Source organism: Barbatula barbatula (genome assembly GCF_947034865.1).
Source record: "Barbatula barbatula genome assembly, chromosome: 6".
NCBI lineage: Eukaryota > Metazoa > Chordata > Actinopteri > Cypriniformes > Nemacheilidae > Barbatula > Barbatula barbatula.
This window is the reverse complement of record NC_136765.1, coordinates 12,178,749-12,189,710: the sequence shown is the minus strand read 5'-3', so window position 1 is coordinate 12,189,710 and position 10,962 is coordinate 12,178,749. Positions and strand designations below refer to the sequence as shown.

The following is a 10,962-nucleotide window of genomic DNA, read 5'->3' as shown; positions in this document are numbered from 1 at the left end:
GAAGTTTGGTGAAGTTGCACTCATTTAAGCTTCAAAAAGAAGGAACAAAAGGCGTCTAGAGTGACATTTATTTTGCCGTTTTCCGTTTACCACTTTAGGCTAGTCATGCAGGCCTTTTTAGTTAGTCAGACCTCCAAAGCTGATGTTACGGGTGGCCATAAATTGTTGCATGGACACCAAATGGAAAACTTTGTTGCAAACTGGAGCGGCTGAAACAAAAGATGTCAGGCTCAGTTTAGCTGAGTGTGGCGGCTACTCTTTGGAGATGTATAATCTGTGCGAGAGCGAACAGTTGGAAAGTTTGAAGGCTGCTCCAACCTGTAATGTCTAGTTGAAGCATTCATTTAGGAGATCACACACAGACAAAATAGCATATAGCACATACTATGCTTTAAATATTTAAACAAATTTAGCAGTAATAAAACTCAAATGTCACTGTTTGTTCTTGTCCCCAGAGCTCTCAATGCAAAGGTTATAGTTTCAGTTGGGGAATATATACAAAGATGCAGTAAAATGCATAGGATGACAGCATCTGGTAAATGTATAAATGTAAATGATCGTGTTCAGGTCGTGTTCATTGCAATGACAAAATCACGTTTATACTCACCTCAAACTGCTGATTTGAGTCATTCCATTGGGATGGAACCAGTTTGGTCTTGACACACACAATCCTGAAAAACAACAGAGGGGATTTCACACGACTGTTGCGATGATATCATTTAATCACCTAATCGCTTACATCACCGCAGCTGCGCGCTCAGCAGAGATTTAGGGTGTGTGTGTTTGTGTGTGTGTGTACGTGAACTAGAGTGGATATGCGTTTATTGGAGTCACAGAGGTGGTTGTGTTTCACTGAATGATGCACCAGAGATGTGTCCTGGTTTTTCGCTGGCCTTTCATGACCCACACGCATAATGTTTTTTTTCTCTTGTGATATCAATTGGGTCATATGATTGCTTTTAAAATAGTTAATATTGTTTCCTTATGGAACCACGCGTTAAAGTAAATGGATTCTGTCAGTAAAGCTTTGGATATGTAAGAGCTTTCGTGGCTTTTTGATGCTTTAAGGAGACACTTCTCTGGAAAGCTTCTGGCTTTATGACGGACTTGGAGAAGTAGCATTCTGAGCCGTTACAAGAGGATTTTGCCATGACACATTGGTGTATTTGCGGTGATGTATCCCAATAAAATCTGGTTCTGCGTTTCGAGATGTGTGACTAATGTGCAGATTTATTACACATGTGATTGATCTATAAATTAGCATGTAACGGTTCACTCAGCTTATGATGCGATGCTATTCACGATACTGATCTCACGGTATGGTTTATTTTTACAAAATACGTTTAGAAAATTTTAAATGAACAAGTGCCCTTTTATTATTTCTCAATTGCTAATCATTGAATAGCTCTTGTTGGGTTGTTTTTAACCTGCACTGTGGTGTAAAATCAAACCAACCCTTGGGTTATAAATTAACTATATGCCGAGTTGTTTCAACCCATTGTTGGGTAACAACAACCCAGCATTTTTAAGAGTCTATTACCACATTTAGAAATGTCTAAGTTCTTCGATTAATAATAATTTTTGAGTAAATTTGGTGAATTATACTCAAGAAAATGTAAGACACACCCAACGATTGAGTTTGCGTTAATTAAAATTGAGTTATTTTTAAGTTTGTATTTTAAAACGCACTAAATTTGGCTGATACAGATATGGTCATTGATATCACATTCTTAGCACACATTTTGCCCCTTTGCAAAGAGAAGTTATTAGGTACATGTAGGCTTCATGCTTTAAAAGACCAGTGTTTTACCATTAGGGTAAGAGTGTGGTACTTTCTCTCTCTTCCTCCCCCCCCCCAGGCAAACAAACAAGCCAAGAGTGCAAAATGCCTTGTTTTCTAAAGCATTAGCACAGAGGGTTCATGTGCAAATTGGTTATTTGCATGTTGCTGTTATATTTGACAATACAAGTTGACAATCTAGGAGACATATTGGCTTCTTTTGACCTCGCTTTCTGACAGCCATGCCTGCCCAAACCTCAGGTTCTTTCTTCAGTTGCGCCTCTATATTACTGGATTGTGAGTTATGGCTCTTTGGTCAGCTAGAGGAATCTCTCTGTGCGCCGCTTCTGTAATTTGTCAGCAGGGCTGTAGTTACGACTGTGCTAATTGTAGAGCGCGACAAGACACAGTTGCGCCGCTCTGCAGTTTAAATGTCTGTCGCGGTAGAGACTTTTTGTGTCTCGTTCACCAACTACTTTCTGTTTAATGTCTGTTACAGAGGCTATTATATTGTCGAAACATCAATTGTTACTGTTTTGAAGTTTGCCAAAAATTTATTATTTCGCGTTGTATGTCCTCGCCATCTGAATAGGGATGTTATCTTTAGTTGTTTTCAAACCTTTAGGTTAGGGTGCGTTTCAGAAAGTCTTTATTTAAGCTGCAACGTTGATTTGATGTACAGCGCATACAACCTCGCACAACGCAGGACTGCAAGGACTTTTGTCACTACATTTAAATACGTTGCTACCAAGTCACAGAACCTTTCAAGCGTTTTTTTTTGGGACACACAAACTATAGTGGTCTGTCAGGTAAAAATAACCCGCGGTTTCAACTATTCAAGATCTTGTCTCCTTTGAGCTGCCGCATTCTTTATCCTTTTTTCGGGGAGACAGAGAAAGACCCCCTCCCTCATATTGGTAATGAGACTGTCATGCAGAAAGACTCCATTTTGAGGGCCAGGATCCTGTTTCTCCCTCGGTCTGTAATTAAAAAGGGATTGCTTGAGCAGGGATATTTAGGTGGCTGAATATGGAGTAGGGATTGCTTGGGGTTCTGGGTAAGTTGTCTAAACATGTATAGTTGGACTTATTAGTGTCTATACTTATTGGACGTGTTAGTGTCTATACTTTGTGTAGTACAGGGAATGTGTCATCTTTTTTAGGTAATGGCTTAAAAGTGAGCTCATTTGAAGAGAGAGAAAATATACAATAGAGGTGAATGAGACCCTTGGCCCCAGAGCGTTTACCATCAAACCAATGATGTCAGCAGTGTTGTCATTTTATGGTAAATGTACGTTTTGGATTAGAGGGATTTTGGCCTCTTTTGTATTAGACTGTCTAATGGGATAAAAATCTAGTCTCTAATGGCCTAATAATGTTCCTGACATTAAAGTATTACACTATTGCTTGATCAACATCTTTTATCTATTGTTAATGCTGATGTCTGGTTGGCCTATGGCATAAAGAGTGCTGATATATAGTTTTCAAAACAGTTATACTTGTTAAATTATATATAGTTCTTTTTATACAATGAAATTGATAACATTTAAAGAGCAATATTTAAACAAGTCTAATGTTAATTGATTTTTGATGGTCTCGCAATCTGATATGAATGCAGCCTGAGTCTCAGAACCAGTCAATTGTGGAAAATTCAGGAGCTGTATGTGCATATGTGCACGTAGTTCATTTTCAACCTGTCAAATTCCCACTGCTGTTCCTCATACATGTTTTCATCTGTCTTGCAGGTTGGCAGACTGGCACACGGGCACAGATGATAGAGGTGATGGAGGCCAGCACCACCGCAGCAGCAGTGCCCAACACCTGTGTGGATTGGCAGAAGAGATGCATCGCCTTGGAGACGCAGCTCATGAGGTTTCGTCTGCAAGCGGGAAACATTCGACATCTACTCGCTGAAAGGGTAAGTAAAGGGAATTATGGGTAACACAGTGTTCAGAACTCACCCTGTTGTAGTCCAGTTATGCACATAATAATCTTTTTTTTGTGTTATTTTACAAAACAAATAACTGTTGAGCTGGATCGTGGCCAATTTATTAACTATAGATTTTGCATGCTCTATCGTGGCTAAATAATAGAGTGTCATGCACATACCATATATAGGTATATGGTTACATAACAGGACATCACAATGTCTTGTGCTAGTGAGGTCAAGGTCATGGGTTTGAAATTCACAAACATGGGCATACTGATAACATATAAAAAGTCTGAATTCTTAAAGTCAAATTCGTAGATGTAGTGTAAAGATTTTATTGCTTGTTTACTTAAAAAGGTTATTTACCTCAGTCACAGTGAAAGGAGATTTTTTTTCTCCTCCATCTCTCCCTCCTGCTCTACAGTTTGGTCATGCTGCATTGACTTCAGTGTTTCGTCTTGCAAGAAAAAGTTAACTGTCAAACTTGGCAGCCAGCCCTGCAGGGAAAGTCATAGGGAAACCACTGACTCGTGTCGGTGCTCGAGTGGATATACAGGTGTGTGTGTGTGTCATGGATAAAGGAAGGAATCCTTTGTTATTTACCAGATCAGTGAAACTAACAGGATTTTGACATCTGTCTGGCTTGCTTGTGTTAAACTTGCCATCACAGTTTTAGAGTTTTGTGGGTGATTGTCAGAGCATGACTGTTCTGTTGCTGTGGCATTGTAGTATTTGTTAAAGCATTGCTATGCAGTTGCTAGAGCATTGATGCTGTAAGTAGTTGCCAAGGTGTTCCTGTTGCTTGGTAGTTTCTTAATGGCAGACCCCATATTCCTATAGACCACTTTGCAAAATGTTTCAGTTTTATTTGATTTGTTTTTAATTTTACATATATAATTAAATCTTAAGTATTGTTGCTGAACTTCCAAATCCTCAGATATCCAAATTGACTTTTTGTCAGGAAATTGAACACTTGTTAAATTACAAAATACGGTTTTGTCAAAGTTAAAAAGCATGTTTTAATACTTTTATCGGTTAGATATTTGTTAAACCATGTAACAAACATAAAGCGTAACTAATAATATATATTGTATATATGGCAGAGAATTCAAATAACCAAATATGGATATATGAGGTTTCAGAAGGACAGCAGCGATATATACATTTGCATTTTGATTTGGTTATAAATGTTCTGTTGGTTATATTTTGTTTCTAACATTAGTAGAATTTTTTTCTAAAGGGGTCTATACACTATTGTTAAAAATGTAAGGGTCACTCTCTCATTTTTTATATATTTATCCTAATTTAAGAATAATATCTTGTCAAAACTATGGAATATCACAGATGCATTATGGGAATTATGTTGATTAAGTAGAAAAATGTATTAACTGTTGTATTTTAGCATCAACAAAGACATCACCCTTTGCCTAGAATATGTAAGAATGTTCTCATTTTAACAACCAGCTTCTTGATGTATCACACTTAGATGTGTTTTAAACAGATTTGAAGGAGTTAACATATTATGAGCTTATGTGAGCTGCGTTTTTTGGTATTATTTTAAGCAAGCTATCCATCTAAAAACATTTAGGCAGAATTTTCATTTTGTAACTCAAGAAATGTATGTTTTCCTCCATTCAACTCAAGTTCAAACATTCATCATGAAAAACATTTAACTCAAGTGACCCTAAACTCTTGAACGGTAGTGTATGTATAAAAACAACAGCCTTCTTAACAAGTCATTCATGACCATTGCACACATGCTGTGGGATAAGTTACATTTAGTACTTGGTGTTTTTAAAATACTTGCCTTTCAAAGGATCATTAATAATGTTAAATGACACATTATATGGGAAAAGTTCTAACCATTAAAACCACCAGAACACCTTCTAACCAGTTTTCAGTGCAAAACGTCCCCTCTGTTAACACTGAGTGAATAAACATGACTTCACTGAGGAAGAGATAAACAATATAAGATTGGTGTGTAAACCATGCGTATACATGCTATTGATGTTGATAACTCGGTCCAACAGCATCAGGGATGTTTTTCTTTATAGTCCAGGAGGTAAGTCTGATGTTGTACGGGTTTTTGTCTGTGTACGTTTGTTGCCACTGGGGTGTTTACTGTCCAAACACGCAAACCACAGGGACATTAAGTCTTGGATGTCTCCCAAACATCCTCCATCAGGTTTCTTCGCTTTCTGGTCATCACTCTCCAATCACCCTGATCTCCACCGTCTCCTGCTCTCCCATTTTTTTAATCATTCAGGGATTTGTGTCTCATGAGTTTCTGCTTGTTTTGTTGAAGAGCAAAGAAGGAGGACAAAGGAAGTCCTGAGTGTTTGCTGCTGGTGTCTGTTTAGAAAGATTCAACCGCTTCTCATCTGTTTCTGTGGGAGGCGTAAGGAATGTTTTACACATTGACCCACTTTGCAGAGGAACAACTTGACACCGAACCGTGTCAGGGGTGTGATCTTTTATTCTGACTTTTTTTGTTCTATTTATGTAGAACCTTTGTTGTAACTTCGTGTGAGTTCGTCACGTAATGAGATCAGACAAAGATTGTTTACGAGTGCACATGGATTACTATGATACTATTACTAATGTCCATTTTCCACCAAAGTGTGAAGGATCCAACAGGGCACGTTACGAACTCCCTGTATCCCACAATGCAGTGTGGTCTACCTATTTCCGGATAATTTGGTTTAACACTCACAAAATCTGAATGTCCATAATGAGATCATGTGATGTCACATGACATTAATCTAGGGCTGTCAAACCTTAATCGGGATTAATCGCATCCAAAATAAAGGTTTGTTTGTGCATATTCATTTTCTATTTAGAAACACACACATGCAATTATTTTAGAAAAATATCAAGTGTAAAAATGTATATTTAAATGAAATTATTCATTAAATATGTAAACATAAAACATTTATATGCACAGTACACTGACACAAACCTTTATTTTGGATGCGATTAGTCGTGATCAATTGTTTGACAGCCCTACATTAATATAAAATATTACTGTATGAACCATGGCTCTAACTGCGGCTGTGGCACAGTTCGCCTACTTGTACTATGGCCTAAAAGTATATACTGTTTTTCATTAGGGAAAAATTAACTTTTTTGTATGTAATAAAAAAAAGTATGCATGTACAGGGCCACACTACTGCATAATGAAAGTGACTGTTGTCTGGACCACATTGTAATTGTTAACAATCACACACATCAAAAACTCATTTAAAATGATAGTTCACCCAAAAATGAAAATTCTGTCATTTACTCACCCTCATGTCATTTTTTTACCTGTATAATTGATGAAAACAAACAAAGTTATTTGGAAGAATGTTTTTTTTACTTCTGATACACCACTTATAGGAAAATGAAATGGTAGTCAAAGGTGCCCCAAAACTGTTATATCTCATTTTGTTCAATGAGGCTTGTGTTCAATTTCCCTACCGTGGTAGTGGATGATGTCCCAGAACTGAAAATCACTTACATTTTTACAGATATCTTTCTTTGTGTGTAACAGAACAAGAATTTGATGCAGGGATAAAACAAGGGTGATTTAATGATGACAGAATTGTGACTTTTAGGTGAAGTAACCCTTTTTATTATTTTAGTATAGCATCACAAACTCTACTACTGTATCCCTCATGCAATGCATCTCTTTTGTAAGGAGTTGTGCGTAACATATAACACTTTGTCCACGCCAGAAATTATGCAACGACGCGACACATTCGATGTTGCATGTAAAGTTTCATCTGGTGCGGACACCGTGTGAGTCACATATGCCGTTTTAGTTGACTGACTACAGACTTGTTTTTTTATTATCTGATTTTACATATAAATGTGTGCTGCATGTGTTTGTGTTTAAATTGGGAGAGAAGATATAAAACATTCAGTCTGCTGGTTCTCAGCTTCGATTTGGCCTAGTTCTCTGCACTCTCTGAGCTGTTTATAATGAGCCAGACAGGAAGATTAGCCTGCAATAGCAATTTGGCTTTCCTAAAACCTCTCGCTCTCTCCTCACTGTCTCTCTTTTTTTTCTTTAAATATCCTTTAATTGCACTCTCATTTCTTCCTTGTTCTTTCTTTTCTTTTTGTGTCTCCTTATTCATTATTGAGCCATTACTGAGCCATTGTTGCTTTAGACCTTTGGTGTTTCTGTCTAATATGGTACACCCAGTGTGGGAAGACCAGGGCGACCTGATCATGGGACTGTAGTCAGTCATGTAGTTTTCATTCCCTGTTTCCATATTCTGACGTGGTGTTCAGCTGTATGTTCAGTTAATTTCTCCATAGCAACTGCAAGAGAACAGTTGGTAAATGTTCCACATACCTGGTTGTCTGTCACCTGATCAGCTGCACTGACTCCACCTGTTTAACATTTGGCCTGTCAACCGTATATTATTCCATTAGTCCATCCACAGACTTTTGCTGAATCATAATTTGAACTTCACATCGGGTCTATTCAGGCGAAAAAGCACCCACCACTCACTATATCTAAACCTTATGACATGGTCGTTGGACAACAGTTTAATGATCGGTGAATCATTGCTGAGTTGGTAGGCGAACCTGAGGTCGGCTGAGTAGTCACTGTTCCCACAGTTATGTGGATTGATGAAGTGTCGGTGAGTCCCTGTGCCTCTTCACATGTGTCGCAGCGTCATCTATTCATTCCTGTACATTTGCTGACCCCGAGGTGAAGAGTCAAACCTGCACACAATGACCTCACAGGCTGCTCTGCTGGCCCTGAATGCTTGGGGAATGTTCGTGTTGAGTGGGTGCATTCTGTGAACCCTTGGATTTTCGGCTTGAGGAATGGGGAAGGGTGGAAACAAAAAGATGAACAAAGAAGTTGGAACAAAAGAAGGGCTCCACCATACAGTGGACATCTATTAGTGTGCTTGTCCTCCTTATAATGGGTGAATGGCCACAAGGCATTTGAGGTCCGGGAACTGGACGAGCTTTCTCACAAGCTTTTTCAAACGTGCAGGCGAAAGTTTGAGCATCTCAGACATAAGCTGTCTCGTCCATTTTTCCAATCTATTTTTATATCTGAGATGTATTTTCACCCCAAACTAAACAAAAGAAAAATTTTAATGGCCTCATTGTATTACAGGCTACATCTGTTTGTGGTTTTTAGTAAAGATGATGGTGCAGAGTGAAATTTTTACCTCCGACTGCAAACTCACCAGTAATACTGTTTCTAAAAGCGATAAATTGCATCACTTCCATGTTATTCTGAGTTTTGTCCTAACAGCCATGTCCACACGGTACAGTACGTGACACACAACAACACACTTTTTTACGGGTCCTTGTTTTTAAATTCTATCATGTTACCCTGGGTAGTCCCACCCACAGTGAAGTCTAGTTGGTCCACACTCCTGTTTAATATATGTGAGTTTTGCCAGTTACAATCATGTAACATTTTATTTTCAGTTTGGAAAAAACATTACCTGCTGCTTGGTCACATGCAGAATACATATGCAAGCAAAATGTAGTCTTGTAGAGGTTTGTGGCATGAGCGTGCCTAAACCCGCACCAACAAACTGCACACAGTGTATTTAGTGCAAGGTTGACAGGCATGACAGGTACTTATGTTCAAAGTTTGATGTACAGATTATTCCCTCAGACTCACTTATTAGATTCCCTTAGCATATAATGTACACATGTCCCTCTCTGTAAAAGATTTAGCTTGTTTGACTATTCTGGATTTAATGTCAAGACCACATTTACTTTATTTGTGCCGTTGTGTTTTGGTGTTGGATCTGTCTTGGCTCAACCCCTCAGTGTATTGGTTCTGGTCCAGGTGGTCACACTTCTTGAAATAACTACCCATGATCGTCTCTGTTCCTTCCTATAGATGCAAGAGTTGGAGCAAAAAGTGATCGAGTCTGACCAGAGGGCTGAAAAAGCAGAGAAACAGGTACAACATCTCTCCTTAATTTCTTTATCTTCCTTTGTTCTTTAGATGTTCTTTAAAAAAAATGTTTTAATGTTGTTTATATGTTTGGGTGTCAAAGCAAGTCAAACCATGTGCAAATTTATCATTTTAAACCATTGTTGAGTACTTTCTGCATAAAACTGCAGTTTACCAAAGATAGCCCCGGCTGATGATGTCATAAACCTGTAACCAATCACGTTAACTCATTTGACCCCTGTGGATCAGCGGTTTAAGGCATAAAAATGCAAAGATGGTGCATGTATTCGGGCTGAATCGATAGCTGCACTGCTGTGTCAGCTCTGTTTCACTTTCAGGTTTAGCAGCGTCTGGAACGGTCGACTGAGACTGAGTGGAGGCAGAGCTCATTTGCATATTCATGTATCTACATAACCTTAATGACGTTGAGGTGTATTATTCAAGCTATTTTAAGGCAGGACCATTTATGATTAACATATTTTATTTTGAGGGTGAAATATAAGTTTTAAACGATTGCATTTATTGACCACAGGGGGACCATAGATTATATTTAATAATTTAACACAGTGCATATTATACATTTGAATCAGGATGATTTAAGATTATCATTATAGGTCCTTATTATGGAGGAGAAGCTCAAATCTGCAAACGTGCAACCCAGTGAATCAGAAAACTCCTTGTACAGACAGTATCAAGAGTTGAGCAGTCAAATGCAGGAGAAAGACATGATTATAATGAAACTCGAGGGGCAGCTGGAAAAGCAGGTATGAATCGACCTCACAGAGAGAGAGATGGCCATATATGTCCATTAACACTCAAGGATGCGTTGAAATGTTCAGTTGCACAAAACCTGTCCTCCCTATCTCCAGAACTTGGCTCGTGCCCAAGAAGCCAAGATTATAGAGGAGAAGGCTGCCAAAATCAAAGACTGGGTGACTTTTAAACTACGAGAGGTGAGTTGCGGATGAGCTGTGTAAAAAAAACAAGTCTTTGAGACAAATAGCCTATCCTTTCATATTCTCCCGTCTAGATGGAAACAGAGAGCCAGCAGTTGAAGAAGGCAAATCTAAAACAGGCAGAGCAGATCCTCATACTGCAAGACAAGCTTCAAAGTAAATATAGTTCCTTTTTATACTTTTTGGATTGACTTATTTTAGTGTACATTTCACTGTGTTTCTGTCAGCTCTTCTTGAAAGGCCCATGTCTCCAGTGCTGGATGCCCATCTGGTTCTCTCCAGCCCCCTACTACCTCCCAGCTGCCCAGGAACACCTCCTGTCCAGGAGGAAGGATGGAGACTGACTGGGTCCCGCATAGCTGCATCCACAG

The 10,962-nt window shown here is 38.6% G+C and overlaps 1 protein-coding gene across 1 annotated transcript in view; it reads left to right on the top strand.

The window, feature by feature from the left end:
• The window catches only part of plekhh1 (pleckstrin homology domain containing, family H (with MyTH4 domain) member 1), a 32,163-nt gene that overhangs the window by 569 nt on the left and 20,632 nt on the right, over window positions 1-10,962 (top strand). Inside the window, exons 2-7 of the mRNA XM_079458848.1 lie at window positions 3,525-3,697; window positions 9,579-9,641; window positions 10,250-10,399; window positions 10,505-10,588; window positions 10,666-10,747; window positions 10,819-10,962. Of these exons, the coding sequence (XP_079314974.1) occupies window positions 3,551-3,697; window positions 9,579-9,641; window positions 10,250-10,399; window positions 10,505-10,588; window positions 10,666-10,747; window positions 10,819-10,962 (670 nt within the window). The 5' untranslated portion in view covers window positions 3,525-3,550. The remainder of the gene's footprint in view (window positions 1-3,524; window positions 3,698-9,578; window positions 9,642-10,249; window positions 10,400-10,504; window positions 10,589-10,665; window positions 10,748-10,818) is intronic.